At 41.5% G+C, this 24,255-nt stretch overlaps 1 protein-coding gene, 1 non-coding gene and 1 pseudogene across 5 annotated transcripts in view; 2 read left to right on the top strand and 1 right to left on the bottom strand.

Annotated features, from left to right (window-relative positions):
• Alpk1 (alpha kinase 1) overlaps positions 1 to 21,623 on the top strand; it is a 105,299-nt gene extending 83,676 nt beyond the window's left edge. For all 4 annotated transcript variants that reach the window (XM_051166057.1, XM_051166058.1, XM_051166059.1 and 1 more), the window contains exons 5-14: positions 1,924 to 1,983; positions 3,176 to 3,262; positions 6,668 to 6,744; positions 7,392 to 7,487; positions 8,754 to 8,858; positions 10,733 to 12,863; positions 14,279 to 14,432; positions 17,808 to 17,970; positions 19,753 to 19,939; positions 21,150 to 21,623. In XM_051166057.1, the coding sequence (XP_051022014.1) occupies positions 1,924 to 1,983; positions 3,176 to 3,262; positions 6,668 to 6,744; positions 7,392 to 7,487; positions 8,754 to 8,858; positions 10,733 to 12,863; positions 14,279 to 14,432; positions 17,808 to 17,970; positions 19,753 to 19,939; positions 21,150 to 21,349 (3,260 nt within the window). In that variant the 3' untranslated portion in view covers positions 21,350 to 21,623. The remainder of the gene's footprint in view (positions 1 to 1,923; positions 1,984 to 3,175; positions 3,263 to 6,667; positions 6,745 to 7,391; positions 7,488 to 8,753; positions 8,859 to 10,732; positions 12,864 to 14,278; positions 14,433 to 17,807; positions 17,971 to 19,752; positions 19,940 to 21,149) is intronic.
• LOC127206731 (small nucleolar RNA SNORA17) lies at positions 16,312 to 16,442 on the top strand. The gene has a single exon (XR_007832836.1). It is a non-coding gene; the product is annotated as a small nucleolar RNA SNORA17 (small nucleolar RNA).
• Positions 21,624 to 22,764: 1,141 nt separating the features above from the next.
• Positions 22,765 to 23,507, bottom strand: LOC127206390 (40S ribosomal protein S6-like; annotated as a pseudogene).
• Positions 23,508 to 24,255: the final 748 nt, after the last annotated feature.

Raw genomic sequence — 24,255 nt, 5'->3', positions numbered from 1 at the left:
AAACAACAATACCACGAACCAAAAATCAAACCAAACCAATATATATATATTGTGTGTATATATATATATATATATATATATATATATAGTGTGTGTGTATATATATATATATATATATATATAAGAAACAGTCTAGAAAAAAAAGAAGAAATACTCTAGAAAACAATGGCGTCAACACATTTCTGAGACCAAATAACTTGAACCTACATAGAAATTTTAAACAAGCAAAATTATCACTTTAAAAGTGTGGGCAAAGCAGACATTTCAGAAGATGACTTTCCTAAAGAGGAAACTGAACATAGAAAGATGGATCTTTCACTGTGCAAACTAGGCAAGGTACACGGTGTCTATAAGCCGCATGTTGCTGCTAAAACAGGTCACAAGGCCAGCTAGCTCATGGTCAGGGAGAGGAAATGAACTCAGGGTTCTACTTCCCAGTGGTGGAGCATGTGGGTGGAAGACAATGTCACAGTCTTTAGGAACGCAGCCTGATGGAAGTGCTCTGTGTGGCCAGGGAAAGGGGTAGGAGACAATGACATGAGAGGATTTTTAAAGGTTTTTTTTTTTTTTTTTACTGTACGTGTATGAGTGAGTGCAGGTGCCCAGGGAAGCCAGAACTTGATCTCAGACCCTCCTGGAGCTGGAGTTATTGGAGACTGTGAGCTACCCAGCATGGATCCTGGGGCCTGAAATCTGCGAGAGCTGCAAGTGCTTTTAACCGAGCGGTTCTCAACCTGTGGGTCACCTAAGACCGTCAGGAAATACAGATGTTTACATTACAATTTATAGCAGTAATAAAATTACAGTTATGAAGCAACAATGAAAATAGTTTTATGGCTGGGTTCACCACAACATGAGAGATTGTCATTATTATTGTTGTTGCTGTTGTTATTATCACTACTGCATAGATCCAACATTATTGGAGGCTGAAGATTTAATGTATGCTTTATGTAGAGAGCCATAAATGGCAAACCTATTTTACATTGTGCACAGCATCTGATATATGCAATTCCTGGCCTGGTTTTAAGGTTTGAAAAGGTGGAAGAGTCACAATACATAGATTTAAATTCTTCAATGACGAAGCATTGTAATTAAAGGGTCACAGCATTGGGAAGGTTGAGAGCCACTGTTTTAACCACTAAATCCCTGCCTCAGCCCCATGACAGTAATATTCCAATGAAGAGTAAAAGAAGGATGGGGGCGAGGTGGGGTAGGGGCAAGTCCTGGAGACATTTGGAACAATGACATTCCAGGCCAAAATAATTATGAGTTTGATAACCTAGGTGTGAGAGCTAGGCAGAGAGATCACAGCAACCACAAGAAAGCAATTGTGACAAAGTGGGATGGGAGGAAGAAGAGAGAATTCAAACACGATCACAAAGAGGTAGAAGAGTCCAGACTAGGTGGGGCTTCGAGTCAGTTGGAAGAGGGGATAGTCAGAGGACAAGTTATTGCATTTCCTGTTTATGGAAAACAGAAACCCATAGGTAAGGTCCATTCCATGTCATAGCAACCAACATAAGTAAAATGTTTTGAAAAATAATTATAATTCTAAATCTGGAGGAATAGGGAGGACTGTTGTGTAAATTGTGCTGTTTTGGGGCAACTATAATCTTTTGTGGTACAGAGAGAAGACATACCACCTTTTCCAAGGGTTTGTCTCTGCTACCTTGCTCTCTCTGTACCAGGGTGTGTGTGCGTGTGTGTGTGTGTGTGTGTGTGTGTGTGTGTGTGAATCTAATTGCCTCTTCAGATACTATCTAATTTCATATATGGTGTAGTTATTGCTTTAAATGTTATATCTGAATATTTCCAATTAATGGCTCAGACCCCATAAGAACTCATCACTCCTAGAGCAAGAAGTATCATTAAGTATGTGCCTGTTTGGAACCAACACTGTGGTGTGTGCTTGCTTCTTTTCAGGGAAACTGCTGAAGGCAGAGTACATCCTGAGCAGCCTAATAAGCAACAATGGAGCAACTGGTAAGCTTTGGAAGTTGTAAGCATTTAAGTTAGCAAGTTTTTCAAAATGCGGAAAAGTTTTCAGCTTTTGAGTTCAATGGGCTGAGATACCATGGCACTTGGTTCTTGAAATTTGTGGACAGCTCCCAGAGGAAGTCAGGTTGGGATGTGGATAGTCACCACATGCTTTTCATTTGTGCCCACCAGCACTGAGCCATGGTGCTCATAAATTCTGTCTTCTACACTATACACATACCAAACAAACCCATGTACACATACAAACACATATCCTAAACAACCCCCCCACAGCTCATACCCACACATACCCACACATACCCACACACATACACACACATACAACACAACAAACACACACCCTACATACATACATACACAGCAACTAGGAAGAGAATTGTGTGACAGAGCAGTGAAGAGCCCAACCCTGTTTTTTACCATCCTCTTTACCACCCATTGGGCCAGTTGGGAAAACAGAACAAAAAGAATAATAGAGTACATAGTACAGTGTATAAATGTGAGAAAATGTCATAACAAACTCCCAAATTGCAGAATTAATATATGCTGATACAAAACTGAAAACCCAGCCTACTTGTCCACAATCTCCAGCCCAACTTCTCAGAACTTTGTCCGCCTCACACAATAACCACCATTAAAAAAAAAAAAATCAAAGCCACTCACCACTCTCTTTACTCACCAAATGGCCAGCTGGAGTGTCAGTCGGCTCTCCCTAGCAAGTCTCATTGCATGGATGATGAATTTTTTCAAAAGAGTTTGGTCTGTGCAGAGTTATCACCTTCAGTATCCAAACTAACCTTGTATAGTTGGAACTGACACTGCAGTCCATTAGACTGACACAGACAGTGGGTGGCACTGTGCGTAAGGTACTCTGGGGTTAAGAACTATCCAAGGCAATAGCACTGAATCTGGGATCTGAGAAAGGAGATGAACTTCTAAGAAGCCAGAGGAAAGGATCCCAGGTAGGGTGAGGTGAGTACAGGTGCATGAAGCAAGAGACAGAGATGAAGGCCCTAGGGATTGAGAATTGTCGATGAAACAGCTGTGGACCATGGGAATTGGAGATGCCTCTCAAATCTAAGTTATGTGTGTTCATGAAGATATCTGTGAAGTTAAGTTTATTTTACCGGGCCATTTCCTTATTGACTCACTCCAGGCAATGTCTTCGTTTTTATTTCAGGCACCTGGCTGTATAGGAATGAGAGTGATAAGGTCCTGGTGCAGTCGGTCTGTATACAGATCAGAGGGCAAATTCTGCAAAAGCTAGGTACGGACGTCAGTCATCATTCCTCTCAGAGTTCACAAGCAGAGGCTGGCTATAAGAATTTACTGTGGAGTGTTCTTATTATATCTGGCTAAAACTGTCACATCCTACTCCCTTTAGTCATCCTGTTGAGAAGAAAATGACATTAAGATATCAGGAGCTAACAGAAACCTACCTAACCCCCCCTTAGAGGAAATGGGATGTTGTTCTCTTAAGGTTTCTTCAGGCTGATTTGGGGAGAATAATACCTTAGAAGGGGCCCAAAAAGTTGGGGAAAATGGTTAAGCAAGCCAGGGATTGTATTTGTGGTCCAATTTCTAAATGCTGAAACATCCCAGGCTTAATAGGAGTCCTGTGTGAAACAGACTGAAATGTTGGACCAAATGGGATCAGAAACTTTCTACAGTGCTGTCTGGGAAACTGTCCCATTGCCATGGGTAACAGCAACTGGGGTGCCTGGGGCTGGAACAAGGAGGATAGAGGATGTCAGCGTGCAGCATGCTGAGAAGAATGAACCCTGTCAGTCTGACGCAGTGTCAGTGTCTGGGTCTTCTGTTCTGAAAACATAATCTCTCACAAGTATTATACAGTTCTAGCGTGCTTTCTTAGTCTACAGATGCTTATTTTCATCAGGAGGTGGTTATAAGTTATTATTGGTCTTATACAGACAGAAAACTAGATTAGACTCAGGAACGTCTCTCTTTTCCTTTATTTTTCTTTTGTAGGTAAGGAGATAGGAGCTGAAAATAAAGAAAAGGGGGCTATAGAAATATAGAGGGAAGATAGAACAACGGTAGATGGCTGAACCTACTCCTTAACTCAAGGCCTTAATTGTTACTCACAAAGAAGGTTATTTTTAATTCATTGGTATAGAATTTTGTATATTGATGCAATCATGGTCATGTTAAACACTAGTCTAATTTTATCACAAAAATATATACTCTAAGTCTAATAGATAGATATGACTCTATAGATATATAAGGTAAAATAGTTAAATAGGATCTTCAAACGCTGCAGAGACCTACAGAATATGGCATTTAAAGATGTTTTTATTATTCTAAAGATTCTTTGACACCAAGACAGGTCAACTCCTGGCAACACGCAGCTGACCTCAAAGAAGATGATAAGCATCAAAGAACCTCCTTATGAAATTGGCTTCAAATGTAGCAAACCAGCCACTGGGCAAAATGTCCTCATTTCTGCCACAGACAGAACTCTGCCTAAAAATGGGCAAGCTTAGATGCAGGCAGAGTCAACGGCCTAACTCTGCCAAGACAGAGTAAGCAAGTCCTCAATAGTTCCTGCTTCTCAAATATGTCTGTCAGATATATTGGGCAAGAAGGCCGAAGGTGATGCTCCAACACTTTCAAGAGTGTTGGGTGACTGTTCAGGCAGTAAACTGTCTCAGTGATTTTTTTCATTTTGGAAGCTGCTAACCTGCACTACCAGTTCACTCAGGCATTTAAGTATTATTCCTTCTCAAGTCTCTGATGGGGGTTGAAGACCGTATAGTTTAGTCTTACAATCAAGTATAGCTGGTTAGGGGACAAGATCTTTTTAGATCAAGATAGATTATTTAAATTAATAGAGATGAGATATGATAGATATTGATTTTCAATCAGAATTTTAGACCCAAAAAGATAGGAAAATGTTTACTTCAAGTTTGACAAATACAAATGGCCAAATCACTATGAATGTAACATTTGTGTAACTCATGATTGTCCCATGGTTCTTCCTGTTGTATGTAGTTTATTTTATTCATATGTAATAATATAAATGTATATGTTAAAAAAAAGAAACATAATTAAAAACAAAAAGATACCAGGAGCTGAGCTGAGCATGTCTGTGCACACTTGTGTAGCCTACTCTGTAGACTGAGGCCAGTCTGGCCAATGTAGTGAGATCTCATTTTTTTTAAATCCCATAATACTTAAGAAGATTAATAAAAGCTGGGTGTGGTGGCTCACCCCTGTAATCCCAGCACTCGAGAAGCCGAAGCAGGCAGATCTCTCTGAGTTTGAGGCCAGCCTGGTCTACAAAACAAGTCCAGGACAGCCAAGGCTACATAGAGAAAACCTTGTCTGAAAAGAAGAACAAAGAGGAGGAGGAGGAGCAGGAGGAGCAGGAGGGAGAACAGGAGGAGCAGGAGGTGGAGGAGCAGGAAGAGCAGGAGGAGCAGGAGGAGGAGGAGAAGAAAATGATGATGATGATGATGATGATGATTAATAAGAGAGAATGCTTTTCCTGGTTTGTCAGTGAAATTGTGGCTGGCTGTTCACTGACGTTGGTTACTCATTCACTCCTTGGAGTACTCAAAATTTTGGAGCAAATTTTTCAAACCCTAACTAGACTAAAATGTGAACTAAAGTATTTGGTTTTTATTTACTTATTTATTCATTATTATGTATATACTGCTCTGCCTGCATGTACACCCATAGGCTAGAAGAGGGCATCAGATCACACATTATAGATGGTTGTGAGCCACCATGTGGTTGCTAGGAATTGAACTCAGGACCTCTGGAAGAATAGTCAGTGCTCTTAACCGCTGAGCCATCTCTCCAGCCCCAGTATTTGAAATTTTTAATAAAAGATAGCAACTATTATTCGTATAAATAGTAGAAATACTATAAAGTGTATGTGTGTGTGTCTGTCTGTCTGTCTAAAAGTGTGTGTGAGAGAGAGAGAGAGAGAGAGAGAGAGAGAGAGAGAGAGGTGCTGTGCTGGTTAGTTTTATATCAACTTGACACAAGCTAGAATTATCAGAAAGGAAGGAGCCTCAATTAAGAAAATGTCTGTATAAGACCAAGCTGTAGGCAAGTCTATAGGGCCTTTTCTTAATTAGTGATGGATGGGGAAGGCCTCGCTCTTTGTGGGTGGTGCCACCCTTGAGCCAGTGATCTTGATGTCTATAAGAAAGAAGGCTTAGCAAGCCATGAGGAGCACACCAATAAGCAGCACCCCTGATGGCCTCTGCATCAGTGTCTGCCTCCAGGTTCCTGGCCTGCTTGAGTTCCTGTCCTGACTTCATTCAGTGATGAACTGGGAGGTAGAAGAGTAAGCCAAATAAAGCCTTTCCTCCCCATTTTGCTTTGTTCATGCTGTTTCCTCAAAGCATTGGTAACCCTAATTAAGACAGATACCAAAAGTATGACAATTCTCACAGTTTCTTGGTGATGTGGGAAAGTTATTAATATACAACCAAGTAGAAGAAACAAATTACTTTGTCAGTCTAACCTAACTTGAGTCTTCCTAACAGGACCCAATGACTCCTCCTAACATGCTAGATTTATAATTTCTTTGTATTTATTTATTTTATTTATTTATAAATATAGTTATTTATTAGTTATTTATCTGCACACTAAGGCACAGATGCTAACAGTCCATCCCTATTCTTGTTTTGTTTTTCAGGCATGTGGTATGAAGCGGCAGAATTGATATGGGCCTCGGTCATCGGATATTTGACACTCCCTCAGCCAGATAAGAAGGTTGTGTGCCTACATGCAGCATCTGTCCTTCCTGCTCATCTTTAGATAGTTGTCTCTTCACAGTGCAATCAACTTCATCATGTGTCAGTTCTGTCTGCACCGTCTAAATATTTTACAGAAGCACAGGCCAGGAACATTTAGGAACGTCCCTCTGTGTAACAGTTACATTCTTGGCCTATAATGGGTTTCTGTAATAATTTTTAGCCATCAAACCCTAAACTTAGCTCTCTGCTCCACTGTGTCTATCCTGTCACGTATTTATCACTTGATTCGGTGACAAAGCTGGGATGGCCGAAATACTTATGTATAAAGTCATTTTCCTAAGAGTCGAGTGAGCAGAAACTTCCTGTAATTGTTTATGTAGTAACATCTTCAAGAAACTAAGAATCAGCCCTCGCTTTGCTATTGGTGCTTCCGTTCTCTGTGGAATGGTCCTCTTGTTATCCGAAGCCTCCATTTCCCAGAGCTCTGACATCGATGGTGAGGCCTATCCTATTTTACAACACAGTGAGCAGTGAGCAGTGGAAGTCAAAGGTGTCTCCACTGTCACAGCCACAGAATAACAATGAGCAGATAGTTCAGGTGGAGTGGAGTCCTTGACTGTCAGCCAAGAAAATTCCACTCTGACTTGTTTGTTTTCCTTACAGGGCATTTCCACATCACTTGGTATACTGGCAGACATCTTTGTTTCCATGAGCAAAACAGATTATGAAAAGTTTAAGAACAGCCCACAAGTTAACTTGGTAAGTGTCGTTTGTCAAAAGCATGGTTCTGAGTGCTATCCCCACCTCCCCTGCCCCGAACACCTGTCAATGCTGTTCTTGCTCGGGCTACCCCACCTCTTTCCCAGAAGAATTGGGGGGAGGGGGGGTTGGGAGCAGAGTCCCTCCTAGATTAATAGGAGCAGCTCTAATGGGTCCTATTTATCTTGGCCATCCCAGCCACTAGCCCTGGATCAAATATACAAAGGTCACTGAAAATGTTCAAGTGGATAGGATGTCATCAGAGTGATTTTCTGTCCCATTTATTTCCTTTTACCATGTACAAAATTCAGTATCTAAACTTGGTGATTAAAGGGGAGATAGTTAAAAAAAAAAAAAAAAACATAAAACATTGTGGGGATGTGGAAGGATGTAACTCGGGTGGTAGAGTATTTTCAACATAAGTTTGAGGACATGAATTTGGTCCCCAACACCGACATAAGAGGCAGACGTAATCCTGATATGGGAGACATAGGAGGAAGCTGCTTGGAGCTTGCTGGTCAGCCATTGTAGCTAATCTGTGAGCTCTTGTTCCCAGTGAAAAACCTGTTTCAATGGGGGGTGGACCAGTCTGAGAATGACACCCATAGGTACACTATATGGATATGAACACACATTCTAAAAAATTGTTTTTATTGTTCAAATCGGATAATTGAGGAATTCCTCCTTATTGTTAGCCTAATATTACTGCTCTTTTTAATGACTATGTACTGATCACTTCTTTAACCCAATAGAAAATAATCTCTCTGAAAGATTATAACCCACTGTCTCTTCAAGTCAAGAACTGTGCCTAAACCATGGAAGGACCCAGTATATGTCTCCAGAATGAATGGATGAATCCTCATTAGTGTGAAACCATAAAGAGCCCTCTGCCAAGAACAACACAGAGATTATCGATCAGTCTGGATGCAAACTGTGCAGTTCCCATGAAAAAGGAACTGCCCTCATTTTTCAGAGAGGCTCATCTGATTTACTTTGCCTAAATGTTTTACATGCTAGACCCTCTGGGTTATGCATACAGGCTAGGGATGTGGACTAGAGGGAAGGACACCAGTGCTCTGGGTCTTTGAACCCACTTAGACTTTCTCGGCACTGTTCTGACAGGTTCATGAGGAAATGACGCGATCCCTCAGAATCTTGAAAGAAAAGCAATGGAATGTCAGTGGCTTCTTTTGTTTTTTTTTTTTTTTTTTTAACTAATGGGGAAATAGCAACTTCTGTGTCACTTTCTACCCTCTCTTCCCACAGGCCTTGCTCAAGGAGTTTGACCACCGTTTGTTGTCAGCCGCAGAAGCCTGCAAACTGGCAGCTGCCTTTAGTGCCTACACACCCCTGTTTGTGCTCACGGCTGTGGTAAGTACAGGCTCTTCCATGCAGCCAGGGGCAGGAAGAAGCTATCCTCATTGGCAATTGTGATAAGACTCCCCATCCCTCCCCAGGGGGGAGTGCCATTAGTCAGAATGACCATTTCCTGACAGCAACTAAGTTACTTCCGTTCAAGCACGTGCAATGCTATCTGCTCCAGGACAAGGGTTCCTAAGGCTGGCAGCAGATTAGAATCACCCATGGAGCGCTTTCAAAACACACCTTTCCTAGGATCTACTCTGTGCCCATTAACTGCAAACCTCTTAGATTGACAGATATAGTTGACTTTGGGACTGAAGAGATGGCTCAGCATTTAAGAGCAAGCCCTGTTCCTATAAAGAATCTGAGTCAGGTCCTAGCACCCACATCAGGTGTCTTGCAACAGTCTGTAAAACTCCATCTCCAGGAAAGCCAACTCCTTCTTCAGGATTTCATGGGCATATGCATGAACATGGAAACACATACACACACATAGACACATAACTCTTAACAACTAATTAATTTAGGAGTATACGCGGCCAGTTCTATATCCGCAAGTTCTGCACCCTTACGGCTCATGAGCTTTGGATCAAAATGTTTGCAGCTGTAGAGAACACATACAGACTTTATTTCCCCTCGTCATTCCTAGACAATGCAGTATTGACACTGCGGTACATGTTCGAAGTGATCGACAGATAAAGTAGATGCATACCATTTTGTGCAAGGGACTTGAGCATCCACAGATTTTGGTGTCCATATGGGGGAACCAGTACTGCACAGGTGTGGGCGGGGGATGACTCTTAGCCAGCTGATTTAATGCACAGATAGGTTTAGAACCCACAACTCTGTTGTTTGGGTAATTAAGTTATTAACGTTTACCACACAGGGAATTGATTATGTTTATGTCCTGGGTACAGACTGTGTTTTAGTGACACTTTTGTCACTGCAACAAATACAAATACAAATACAAATACAAATACAAATACAAATACCATGAGGAATAATCTAAGGGAAGGAAAGGGCTCTTTTTGTTTTTTGTTTTGCTTTAATGTTGTTGTGGTTGTTGTTATTTACCTTTTTGTTAACAGTTGCAGGGATTTCAATCTGTGGTTAACTGGCTCTATTACTTTGACCGTGATATAAGATAAAATATTATAGTACCAGGAGCTATTAACAAAAAGTTCAGGCTCACGACTGCTGGTTCTAGCAGGCATCTGACCTTCTGTGCCCCCTTTTATTTCAAACTCACTCCTGCTTAGTGGATTGTACAACCCATCTTTGAGCTGGGTCTTCTACCTTTCAGTCAGTTGTCTCTGGTGAGTCTTCACAGAGTTCTCAAGCCAATCAAGTGGACAACCCAACCTTCATAAACCATTTGCTAAAAGGAACAACAGCAAGGATCAGAAGTCCACCATGTTCAGCCCACAAGCATCAGGGTTATGACAGGATGGGAGGTAAAGATAATGTATTGCCCTCTGTCCCCAGTCAATGGCTTGTGTCTCCATCCTTTCTCACTCACCAAAAAACAAAACAAAACAAAACAAAAACTCACATCCTCCATTAAACATTCGTGAACCTCCTTTAGACTATCTGTGGGACGTATTTATTTTTCTATAATGTTTTAAGTGATTATCCTGTGGGGGGAAAAAAGGTAGCTGGGTATGGTGGTGCATGCCTTCAATCCCAGCACTAAGGAGGCAGAGGGAGGTGTATTTCTATGAGTTTTAGGCCAGCCTGGTCTACATAGTAAGTTCCAGAATAGCCAGACCTTGTCAAAAAAAAAAAAAAGTAAGGAAATGAAAAAAGAAGAAAAAGAAAAGTTTATCCTGATTCACGTGTAGTACCCAATGTAATATCTGACCTGCCTTTGCTTTTCTCCACAGAATATCCGTGGCACGTGTCTCTTGTCATATAGTTGTTCTGCAGACTGTCCTCCAGGACAGAAAAGTCTGTATCTGTGTGAGGCCAAAGAGGCTTTTGAGATTGGCCTCCTGACCAAAAGAGATGGCAAGCTGGTTAGTGGAAAGCAGGAACTACATAGTTTCATCAAAGCCGCTTTTGGCCTCACCACCGTGCACAGCAGACTCCACGGGGAGACGGACGCAGTTCGTGCAGCAAGGCAGCTATGCAGTGAAGCTACGGAGAAGCTGTACACCTTCAGCACTCCCTCCACACGCCAGGACAGAGAAGCTCTAGCTCAGGAAATCATGTCTCTGGTCAGCCAGGTGAAGGAACATCTACACGTTCAAAGCTTTCCAAACTTGGATGATAGGTCTTTTGTCCCAGAGAGTTTCCAATGTGGCTTGGATAAGCCTATCTTGCATGGGCACGTGGATTTCCAACAAATTCTTCAAACCTATTCCCAGCACCATACCTCAGTGTGTGAGGTGTTTGAAAGCACTTGTGGGAACAGCAGAAGCAACCAGAGACACATGAAACCGGAGGTCTGTATCACCGCTCTGAAAACAGAAACAAACACCATGGATACTGCAGGCGCTACTTTAGATAAACTGTGCTCTCAAGACAGCAAGGGTACAGCTTCCTCCCAGGTGGCTAAGGAAGATCAGGAGAGGCTCGAAAGAGCAAGAAGGAGAAGCTGGACCCATTCCGAGGCTTTTCGAGTCTCCCTGGATCAAGATGGGGAGACTGAGACAGAGCCACCAAGCCACAGCAGTGGCAGGGCAAGTGTTTCCATGTCTCTGAGCGACAGCCGCAGTTCCAGTTCTTGGAGCAAGCTGTCAGGGCTCAGCTCTTCTGCAAGTTGGGAGGAAGTGAACTGCAGTGTGGAGGATATAGTGAGGAAGGAATCTAGCCAAGAAGAACATCTGGTGGACACTCAGTGCTCCACGGCTGTGTCTGAGGAGCCCAAGGGGAGCAGAAGCTGCAGAGCTACAGATTTGTTGCTTTCAAAGCTCCGTGGTGTCTCTCTTCAGACAACTGAAGATGGCGACTTAGAGTCCTCACAAAGTCAGCTGCACAAACTCAAGACGGTAATGCCTGTCTTTCCACTCAACACAGCAGACACCTGCTTGGCCTCGGGAGCTAGGCTGTTACAAGGCCCTGAAGGAATCCAGGAGGTCAGCAATAAAGGACCTAGGAATGCTTCTCTTCAACGCAGTCCTTCAGGTGGTTCTGCTTCCGGGTCCTTGTCTAGTTCTGGCAAGTTCACGGACATGGCCGCATATACTTCCATTCAAGAAGAAGAAAGCTGTGAAATAACTGGTGATTTTCCAGAACCCAAGGATGACTTTAAAGATGGGCATGGAGGAAAGAATGGGAAAAAATTCACTGAAAGATGCATGGGAGGGCCTGCATTTACATATGGCCCCTCTGAGGTCGACCCGGAAGAAGAAACAGCAGAAAGCACAGAAGATAGGCCATCACACTCTTGGGTAGTCCTGGGGCATTTAGAAAGCAATCATTCACTGTTGACATATAGGACTTTCTCCCCTCACCAGTCTGTTCAAAATGTTGATTCAACAAAGACGGGCAGTTCAGTGGAAGACCAGGGTGTCAACCCTGATGCCTCTACGGTGGATGAGGAGGGCCAAATGCTTGACAGCACAGAGGTCTACTCCATTGGCCAAGATGGTGCTCACAGACCAGGTGACCTAAGGTCCAGTCAGAGGGATGAGAGACCCAATTCCTCTGGGAAGGGCCACAGTCCCTTTCCTGTCCTTGGCGAAGACCTCAGCACAACAGAAGAAAAAAAAGAACTTGAAAGCATGCTAAAGTGCAGCCAGAACTCGAGTTCAGGCTCACAGTGGTGGCAGAAATCACTCGCCTTTTCCAGCAGCAGTTCCTTGGAGGGGGAAAGCTCCTGGTCTCTTCTGAACTCCAGCGGAAGTTCCTTCATCTCATTGCCAGGACAGAGCAGGCAAGAATTCCTTGAGGCTTGCACGCTACAGCCTGACGACCTGGAAAAACTGCTGGCAGGCGTGAGGCATGACTGGCTGCTTCAGAGACTGGAAAATACAGGAGTTTTGAAGTCAAATCAACACCAACAAGCACACAGTCAGTACAGCCTTTTTAGTCTCTAGCTCCAGGCTTCAGGGTGTACCTGCTGAGAGCCCGGGGGATGGGCTTGCTGGGTCTGCCACTCACTAATCATGAAAGATGCACTTTGTGATTCACCCGGAAAATCACTTTTTCTAGTTACAGAATTTTGGGTCTGTGAGATTTGAGATTTCAGAACCACAATTTTTTGGTGTTTTAAAAATTTAATTAATTTATTCAGATTACAACTCAATTGTTATCCCATCACTTGTATCCTCTCATTCCTCCCTCCCTCCTACTTTCACCCTATTCTCCTTTCATAGGTCCATGAAGGAGGGAGACCTCCTCCCCCACTATATGCCATAGGCTGTCAAGTCTCATCTTGCAGAACCACATTTTTTAGAGATAAGCTGTTTCCCTGGTTACTTTTTCACTAATTTGAAGAAAAAGCCAAGAGAGGTAGAATAGGCCCTAAATTTCAGAAATATATTCTCCTTCCATTCTCTCCTCCTGATTCACCACCTCTGATTCATCCATCCCTGAATGGGGGAAACTCTTTCACCATCTCTTTCCAGCCCAGTGTTCAACCCCAGTCGCCCACTCTACTAGGGAGTAGAAGTCACTCCCTTCCTACACCTGTGCATTTATTTCTTTTAAGGATTTTCTTCTTTACCCCTACCAAGTCACAACCCAGACACAAGAGGTCTTTGGTCACTCAATTTTAATTTGAATATCAAAACAGTATGTGTCTTCCTTAGAGTTCATGTTCCCTATAAGGAATGCTTTTTTGCTTTGTGCTTTTCTTTTCTTTTCTTCAATAGAGTTTGCATCTTTGTATAGTAACTATACTTTCTGGTGTGGCTTCTGAATCCCCCACCCCCAATGCAAGACAAGTAAGAGAAAGCGAGGGCACACTACAATATGCAATCTAGAATCCCTGGCAATCCTGGGAGCCTGTGAAACAAAAGGATTTTGTTTATGTTTGTGTGATCTGCCAAAGGCAGTAAACTTGATCCTCTGCTGTGTCTGGATCTTAAGAAGTCACAGGCACATAATACTACATACCCCAGCATGATCTTTGAGTGTTTATTAGCCTTTGTTTTCCATCTACTCCTATGCAGAAACTCTAGTCTTAGCTTAGTTTCTTGCCATCCTTAACCAAGCAAGAATCAAAGGCTATTTTTTAGCATCATCCCACTGAACTAACTTTTTAATAGGAGTTCTAGAAAAGGGCAGACTATGCAGGATTATATTCAAAGATGCACATTTCCGGTGAGGCCGTTTTGGACCTTTGTTCATTCAACATTGTCCATTACACCATTTTGAGTCCTTAGAGTTGCCAGGAACCTACAGTGAACATGCCAAGTGTGTTTACTGCATGCCAAGCGTTATTCAAATGTTTTTTTAATCCTTTTTTTTTTTTTTACCCCCAGATGCCCTTCTGCTAAAATATTCCAAAAAGTCTGAGTTGTGGACAGCGCAGGAAACTGTGGTGTATTTGGGAGACTACCTGAAAGTGAAGAAGAAAGGCAAGCAGAGAAATGCATTTTGGGTCCACTATCTTCATCAAGAAGAAACTCTGGGGAGGTATATTGGAAAACGTGTGTCAACACAAATTGGCCTAGTTTTCTTCTTGGCTAAGTAGTCACTCATGAGATTTTGAAAGGGTTGAAATATGGACAAAATGTAGGATTTTAGATATTGCCTTCTCTTCTCCATCATTAGTCAACTGATAACAGTTTCCATACATCACAGAATTATATGTACCATGTGAGTGTCTGGATGCTGTATATATGTGATCTCAAGCTCACCAGGGAAACATTTATAAACCCACTGTACACACAAGAAAACTGGGTATCTTGGCCATATGTAGACTGCCTTTCCAGTTGTACCTTTAAAAATGATACTAAATAATGGCTAAGGCCAACTCTTAAAGTTGACCCTGTTTGTCACCTAAACCCTAATAATGTATGAAATTAAGGAGAAAGAGAAATTGGGTGACTCCAATCAGTTTTTGAACAGTTGGAGGTAACAATAATATTGTGTCTCAGGCTCGATTTGAGATGGCTTATACTAATTCATCCACTCTTCAAACACACCGAAAAGTAGGTGCTACTGTTGCCCTGGTTTTACAGAGATGGAAACTAAGCCACGGTAATGCTAAGTACTTGCTCAATGTCATTTGTAAGTGGTAGAATGAGGTGTTATAAGTTGAATTGTATCACCCCAAATTCATATGTAGAAGATTCAGCATGCATATTGGAGAAACAAGAGCTGTTCCAGCTGCAGTTAAGATGAAGTCATACTGGAGTAGGATGAGCCCATAACTCAGCCATGTCTTAATCACTGTTTTATTGGGGTAAAGATATGCTGTAACTAAGGCAACACTTACAAAAGAAAGCATTTAATTGGGGGTTTGCTTACAGTTTCAGTAGGTTAGTCCATTATCATCATAGCAGGACAAATGACAGCATGCAGGCAGCCAAGGTCCTAGAGCTGAGAGCCCTGCAGAGAGAGAGAGAGAGAGAGAGAGAGAGAGAGAAGAAACTGGGCCTAGTGTGGGCTTTTAAACCTCAAAGCCCATCCCCAGTGATGTATTTCCTCCAAGAAGGCCACACTTCCTAATCTTTCTAATTCTTTCAAACAGGTCTGCTCCCCAATGACTAAGAATTCAAATATCTGAGCTTATAAGGGCCATTATTATTCAAACCATTATTATTCAGCTGCTGTCCTTTAGAAAAGGAAATCTGGAGCTAGGCCTGCACAAAGTGAGAATACATGTGATGATTATGGTAATACTGAAGCAAGGGAAGAAAATCCCACAAACCAAAAGTAAGGCCTTTCCTTGATGCCTCTAGAGAAAACAGTCCCCTATTGGCTTTGATGTGGGATGGCCAGACTCCAGAACTGTGACAGAATCTAACTTCTTTGTGTGGTTAATTATCTTATCTCCAGGAAGCTAATGCACCAAGGTATCACAGGATGCTCTGAGGTGAGAAAGTCATTGAGTATAAGCAACACAAAGAATGGAGTGAGGAGGCTTAAGACATATCTGATTGGAAGAATATAACAGAGAAAAGAGAGCAAAAGCAATGTTTGAGGAGAAATTTTCTGGGTTTTTTCCCCAGGATTGTCAAAAGACTCCAATCTTCAAATACAAAAATCATATTGGCTTCAAACAGGCTGTAAAAGGAAATGAAAGAAACAGGAAGGAAGGAAGGAAGGAAGGAAGGAAGGGGAAGGAAAGGGAGGCACTACAGACTTTCTAAAACAAAGAAATAATCTTAAATCTTACAGGCAATCAAAAAGTAAAGCAGAACTATTTACGTACAAAGATATGTCAGTTGATAAGCAGCTGACTTCCCAGTAGCAGCAATAGGAATTATAAACAATGGAAGTTACATACTTGAAGGTATCTAATGGCAAACACAATAAAGACATTTGCATATTAAAATAAAAGTGGCCACCTGCCCCTTGAGGCATTTCAGGTATGGCTGTTGTATTACATATTTCAGTAGGTGGCAGAGAGGAGAGAGGCTATGTCTACGTTCCGTGTTCGGACCTATGAATATCTGAATGATATAGTAGCCTAACATTTCCTGAAAAAAGCAAGTTATAGATGAGCCAGCCCCAAGGGTATGAGTGTGTAAGAGCTGGCCCAGCCACTTGTCTCCGCCCATGCAGGGGCATGGATAAGGAAGAGATACTCTCCTTCCCCCTCACCCTTTGCCACCTTCAACAAGCAGTAGACCTGGCCCTGGGATCATGAGAACAGGAGAGATGGCCCTGCCCCTCACCAGCACTCGGGAGAATGGGCTCTGTATCTCACCTGGGCAGCTGGGGAGAGCTGTCCCCGGCAATTTGTGTATGAGGAAAAGGAAGTTGCAGGAGAGACAGTCCCAAGGGTATGAGAGTGGGAGAGCTGGTGGGTTGACCAAAGTATCTTCCTAGTCACAGAAAGATGATCCATACTTCTAGAAGAATGTTCCAGAAATCCTTCAGGGTTACCTACAGGGATAACCCTTTTGTGCATATTGCCTGCCTCAGTCAGGAAGAGAAAAGCTCTGGACTGGTCCAAGTCCTCTGCATACCTGCATTCGGCACTGAGATGTCACTCTAGGACACGCCTTCTCTCTGAGATGCTCTCTGATGCCATAGAGGCTCCACCTGTGTGTGCACTTTCCACCGTCATCCCCTCTCATCCTTGGGAGTCTGCATGGCCAGAACGGTAGCCTCCTTGAGTTCAGGAATGTATCAGATTCAGAGAGGTTGTTTCTACTGTGTCTATGACACTGACAACTCCCTCCAGTTTTTGTAGGTCCCTTCAAGCACCTATGACATTACTAATAAGTTTATACTAACTTATACCAAGTGTTAGTTAGTACAGTGACATGTAGTACTGTAATTATTGTATTACTTAATTACTTGTGACCTTGGATAGTTTCTGTCTAATTAAACTATGAGCCAGTGAAAGTTCCATATCTAACAATTCATACCATCCTCACCCTCAGAATTGGGACATCAGTGTGCCCGTAATGGGCATTGATAAAGTTAGTATTCACGGAAAAAAATACTCACATAAGAAAGAGATAAAAGAGGGCTTCATACTGACTAATTCACACATTTAAGGCCACACTGCAAGTGAGTGTCAGGGTCCAGAGTACAACCACACTCTAGTATGCCTTGCTGATCCCTGGTTTACAGAGAACTGCGAATAACTGCCACACTGAGTGGACAGTTTCCCTCCATATGTCACATCATTTCAGGCCAGCTAGCATGATCTGTGCTCCCTTGGAGAAGGGACTCTTTCAAAATTATCTAAATCTGAAGTTAATACAACTGATATTGATTAGATAAGAAATAGAAACTGCCCTTCAAACCACATGTCTCTTCTCCTCTCTCATTTACTCGATAATAAAGATCGGTTTCACATGTTGCTCTGTGGGTTCCATCCATCTGTAGATACGTTGGAAAAGAATACAAGGAACGGAAGGGGCTCCGGCACCACTTCACCGACGTGGAGCGGCAGATGACAGCGCAGCACTATGTGGCGGAATTTAACAAGAGACTCTACGAACAAAATATTCCAACGCAGATATTCTACATTCCATCTACAGTTTTGCTGGTAAAGCAGGAGTCTGGTTAATTAAACAAGCCTGCAACTATATATTAGATTAGATTTCTATTACCGGTCTACGTCGAACATGGTCCTGTAAGATCGAACACATCTAGTTCCTACATTCCTTCATCTGCTTCATCTGCATCATCCTGTTAAAAAAGATAGATGATAAAAATGACCCTCGCCCCCTCCAACATGTTTGTGTGGACTGCCTGGTAACATTAGAGCGACAGTTGGTCCCAGCAGGTGCTTAGGTTAGCATCCTCGCTAGACTCTTCTTCTCCCATCGTCTCTCTATAAAGGAGCCTTCAAGGTTGTATTTGGTACAAATTACTCCTTCAGTGTGATACGTAAACCCCTTGTTTTATGTTTCTTTCTCTCAATCCTTGCAACCAAGTGATAATAAGAAGTACGTTAAATACATTTAGCAAGAAAAAAAAAAAAGATAAGTACTTCACTTGCAAATAATTGTAATTGATAGGCAGTTCTTAGATTTGGCCCAACCTGTCTTTCTCTATCTTGGACTTCAGAGACATTGAAACCAGTCTCTCTTTACTGAACATCACTTTAGAGACAGAAAGGCAAATGCCCCTACTGTTTTCTCTTTTTAGGGGTCAACATTACCCTGTTTCCCAGATAAATTGGACCCTTCCTGCATTTATATTTGTAATGCTTTTTTCATTGACCAGAGACATTTTGACCCATTTGTTTAGTGCTTATAATATAGATATCATGAAATTTTTTTATGTCATAGAGGATTTATTAAATGAGCGCAGGGAGAGGTGGAAAGGGGGAGGGGTACCCCAGAGAGAGAGAGAGAGAGAGAGAGAGAGAGAGAGAGAGAGAGAGAGAGAGAGAGAAGAAGAAGAAGAAGAAGAAGAAGAAGAAGAAGAAGAAGAAGAAGAAGAAGAAGAAGAAGAAAGAGTTGTTATCATCCAATTTTTATCTTCATGTCAGAAAGTATTCAAACATCTTACAGGCATTGATACTAACCTTTAAGTCAACTTCAAATACATGAGTTAATACCCAGCCGCTAGTCCCAAGGCATGATCCACACACATACTTCAGCAAGCCATCCTGAGGCTAGGTCACTGGGCCTTAATTTTTATATGTGTATGAATTTTTTTGTCTGTGTTTTTTGTGCACCATTGAGTGCTTTGTGCCTGTTGGGGCCAAAGAGGGCATTGGATCCCCTGGGACTGGTTTTATAGAAGTGAGCCAATGTATGAATGTTGAAGACTGAACTCAGGGCCTCTGGAAGAGCAGTCAGTGCTCTTAACCACTGAGCCATCAGTACAGCCCTTGTGACCTAGTTTTTAAGTGAGCAGTTTAGTCTAGGAACAATAATCACTTTAGATTCTATTAGATGCTACAGATAATGCTGAAAACTTGGTATTTATTTTATCGTTTAATCATTTTGACAAAACTAAAGAAGAATTATTGGGGCTGGAGAGGTGGCTCAGAGGTTATGGACACTGACTGCTCCTCCAGAGGTCCTGAGTTCAATTCCTAGCAACTATATGGTGGCTCACAACAAGCTATAATGAGATCTGGTGTCCTCTTCTAACCTGCAGGTGTACATGCAGGCAGAGCATTGCATACATAATAATAAATAAATCTTTTAAAAGAATTATTATTATTATTATTACTATTTACTCTCTATGAAGAAATTGAAGTTTAGAAAAATAAATTGACTTGGCAGAACCTCAGTCCAAACTGAGATATACTCCTCTACAGAGAGTGTGATCTTCACCACTGTGCAATCTACCTCCCATCTCTATGTTGCAGATTTTGGAAGACAAGACTATAAAGGGATGCATCAGTGTAGAACCTTACATGCTGGGAGAATTCGTCAAGCTATCAAATAACACAAAAGTAGTCAAAAGCGAGTACAAAGCTACAGAGTACGGCTTGGCTTATGGCCATTTTTCTTATGAGTTTTCCAAGCATAAAGATGTTGTGGTTGATTTACAAGGTATATAAAGCAGGGGTTTTACTTCTTATTTGGAATATTGCAACTGATGATGCTAATAGTTAATCATATTTTATAGACCATTCTGTGTGCAGGATACTATTTGGAATCTAGTTAATTGAGTTTACAGAAAGTAGCGAATGGCTCCTGAGTGACTTAGGCATCTCATCGTCCATGAGCCTGTGGTTTCTTGGGCTGCATCGCAGAGCAGTCCCTTCAAGCTTCTGCTCACTTGAGGGCATGCAAGCAAAATCGGTTTCTTGCTACTGCATTTCACTTTAAAATTCTCCTGATTTTTTTCAATGATAAAGAGCCCTTGCTGTCCTCATAGAGGACCTGGGTTCAATCCCAGTGCCCATATGGCTGGCTGCTCTCAACTGTGATTGTAGTTCCAAGTGATCCAACTCCTTCTGGCCTCCATGGGCAGATTAATAATTAATTAATTGAATTTAAAATCATCCCTACTTTTTTCCCCCTCTAGCCTTTATCCATAGTGAAAGCTATAATTGAATGTCATACTTGTAATCGTTATGGAGCAGAAAGTTATGTGTGCCTAAGTTTGTCTTTTCTTAAAATCCGCATTAATATTAGTGATTTTTCAATTTGTTCGGCATTGTATTTGTCATAATTCATGTGAGTGAATATTCTAACAAGAAACCCTCACCCCCCAGTTCTTCCTCCATGGCATTTATAGCTGTCACACTACATGTTTTACATATTCATAACTTATTATCTGTCTATCTTCATGAGAATGTTTGTTCAGTTGGCCCAAACATTTTTGCTTATCTTATTTACTACTGCATACTTAGTATCGAAAAAATTTGTTGTACAGTGTCTATACTCAATACATGTGGAGTAAGTTGGAAAATATAGGACTTAGTGAATAGGCATAAAGAAACTTCTAAATCAACACAGAAATGTTCAACATTGAGATTATTCTAAATGAACCCTATGCTTTATAATTCTCTGAATATTTATTATCTTGGTAGTTCATACTTGAAACATGTAAAAATGTAGTATTCAGCTCTCTTCCTTACATTAAAAACTATGATGTACATCTCAAATTCCTTGGCAGAAACTTACTGAGCATAAAACACAAGATGGTCAAGTTTTAAATGAATCTCTTTAATGTGCACATTTGTATGCATATATTTGTGTATGTGTGTGTTGACATTTCTAAGGTATGTGCTCAATTGGATTCATTCTCTTTTAGGTTGGGTGACTGGTAATGGAAAAGGCCTCATCTATCTCACAGACCCTCAGATTCACTCTGTTGATCAGAAAGACGTCACTACAAACTTTGGAAAGCGAGGGATATCTTATTTCTTTAATAACCAACATGCAAGCTGCAATGAAATATGCCATCGTCTTTCTCTGACTAGACCTTCACTAGAGAAAATGAGTAATATGTAGGCAGTGGGAATGCAGAGCATGGCATGGACTGATATAATGATTGTTTGGGCTATCACATGGTTTCAGCCATTGACTTATGAGAGGAATTGAAAGGTGTCGATTTCCTGTCTATGCTTGCTTGCCAGGACAAGATCCTGCAGACCTTGTTCCTTGTCCTAGGTTTCACAGCTGTATAGAATGTTGGAGGTCACAGGTTGTATGGTGAGGACAACATGGAAAAAAGCTCCAACAAACCCAGAATGGATGCAAAACTCATCTGAAAGTAAATGTCTGTCATTAAACCATTGTGAATGGGGTTTGGTTGGGGTTGGTTGGTTTTTGTTTTGTTCATTATCTGTTAAAACTGATAATATTGCTGCTTTCCTATCAATGTGAGAATTCTTTGTACATTTAAAACATTGAGACTCCTCTGAAAAGATTGCAGTACTTATTTATCTTTTAACATTTGACTTTTCATAAAACTGCTATCCACCGAGAATATTTTTATTGAGCTGAATTTACCAATCTTTATTTCATGTTTGTGTGTGTGATACCAGATGGTTTTCCCATGTTTTCTTCTAGTGTGTTCTATGTATGAAAATGTGATGGAAGAGTGGTAGTATACCATATGGCCATCATAGCCCATTCCTGACCCCATAGATCTTCTTCAAACAAGATTGGCAGTTATTATTTCCTGCTGAAAGAATTTTATAAAGGCAGGGCTGGAAATGCATCAATGATACCACATGCATTTAGGGAATGTCTTCCCACCTGGGCTAACACAATCTGGAAACTCCCTCACAGATACACTTAGATATTTGTCTCCTAAATGTTTACAAATCTTGACAAACTGACCACCAGTATTAACCACCACATACAGTGTTAAGAAAGCTGGTGTGAGGGGTCATCATGATGGGGTACCACAGAGTTTGTGTAGAAGGGCAGACAAAGAGTTGTACATCTTAGAAAGAAGACTAAACAGAAAAGGCAAAAGGGACAGACTAGAAGGATGTGACAGCCTATAGAGGAATTTTAATCCAGCAACGTGGCTGTTCTAGCAAGAGATCACATCTAAAGACCTTCTAGGTCTATGTTATGTGACTTGAATACAGATATACTCTGGATTACAGAATGATGTGGTTGGAATACTAATACACACCGTTAATCCAGAACTTTAATCCCAAAATGAATGTTAGTTTATAGAAGGAAGCAGCCATGTTTGAAAGTGACAACTAATTGAGGGGCAGACAAAGTGATGAATCAGAAAAAGGTTTGACACAATGAGGCAGAGATAGGATACACCCAACTCTCATGAGAACAGGACAGGAAAGAGAGTCTACTTAAGAGCATCACAGGAAAAGAGACAGTTGGGGTTTTATTTTTGGTTTTGGTTTTGAGATTCAAGGTATGATCATTTATTTGTTCCTCTTAAAGACTTATTTGTGACTAGACTCAGACTTGGAAGTAGAAGCTCTCAGCTTCTTAGCAATCTGTTCCTGGCAGTTTTTTTTTTTTTTTTTTTTTTTTAGTTTCCTTTATTCTCTTGGCCACAAGTTTAGTGTATTCTGCAGCCTCCTCCTTGTTTTCCTTAGTATATTGTTTTTTCAGAGCTATGTGTCAGCGATTGTATTGTAGGACACGTGGAGTGACAAGATACTAAATCGTGGGTGCTTTGGTCCTGGCCTTCTTATCTTCTTTAAGGGCTTTCTGAAAATATATTGGCAGACATCATCTTCTTTAGAGATATTAAAGAGATTTTGGACTCTACCAGCTCTTATAGGTCCGAACCGATGAGGCACAGTAGTGTCAGTCAGTCCAGGCATTTTCTTCTCTCCTTGTTTTACAATGACCAAGTTGAGAACACTCATATTTGCATCCATGTGCATCCGTGAACAGACTTGCACTTCCTCTCTCCAGTTGTTCTTGGTCTATAACAAGAATGCTCCTTACTCAACAGCAGGGACATTCTGCTACGGTTCAAAATGCCTTGCTTCATGGGAAAACCTTGTTTGTTATTCCCACCACTGATCCAGACCATTAACCCTTCCACTCTACCCAGAGCATCAGCAGCTACTTCTGTGGCCATGCACTTCTCATAGAACATATGGTGCTTATGTTCATCATCCACTTCAATGAGTTTCTGACAGCTGGCGGCAGGGAAGGAGATATTCAGCTTCATCTTGACACCTAGGAGTTGCCACACAAAAAAAGAGTGAGAAGGGGTTTTTTACTGAGAGATTTTTACCAGGACAGTTTTACAAAGACAACAAGCTAGACACAGGTGAAGACAGATCGAGCTAGAAAATGAGAAGCCAGAAGATTAAAACATATTGCCATAATTAGTTTGAGGCCAGGCAGAGCAATTCAGTCAGAAGCCAGGAGAAGCCAGTTTGAATCAGTCAGCTTGGAAAAGAATTTAGGCCAGAATGGCTGAGTTGAGCCAGCCAGTGGGAGTTCAAAAAGAGCTAGAAAGGCTTGGAAACAGGTTTCATCTCCTCCCCACATCTGAGGAAATAAAACAACATTTACAACAGCTAAACTGCCAAGGAAGTGAGAGGCAACAAGCAGAGAAAGAAAAATGTGTTGTTTCTAACAAAAGTTCAATCATTTGATTTTTACCAGCTAGGTGTAGGGATGAAAGCCTGCAAGCTCAGAAAGGCAGAGAAAGTACCCAGTTGATCTTCCTTCTCAACTGTCATCCCAAATGAAAAGGAAACCTCCTTCCCCACACTGTCTTAAAATAAAACAAAACAAAAACAAAACAAAAAAACCAAAACCCTCAAACTGAATGTCCCTCTCCTCTACTTCCTGTGCATCTCTCTATCCATCCTCCCAACTTCCTCTTACTTTCTATGTGTTTTTTTTTCCTGTGTTCACTCCCTGTCAATTGGTTGCTTGCTCACCTCTTGACTTATGGTTGATTTTTA

Source organism: Acomys russatus, chromosome 23, assembly GCF_903995435.1.
Source record: "Acomys russatus chromosome 23, mAcoRus1.1, whole genome shotgun sequence".
NCBI lineage: Eukaryota > Metazoa > Chordata > Mammalia > Rodentia > Muridae > Acomys > Acomys russatus.
The sequence above is the reverse complement of the archived record's forward strand: the minus strand, read 5'-3'. Positions and strand labels throughout refer to the sequence as shown.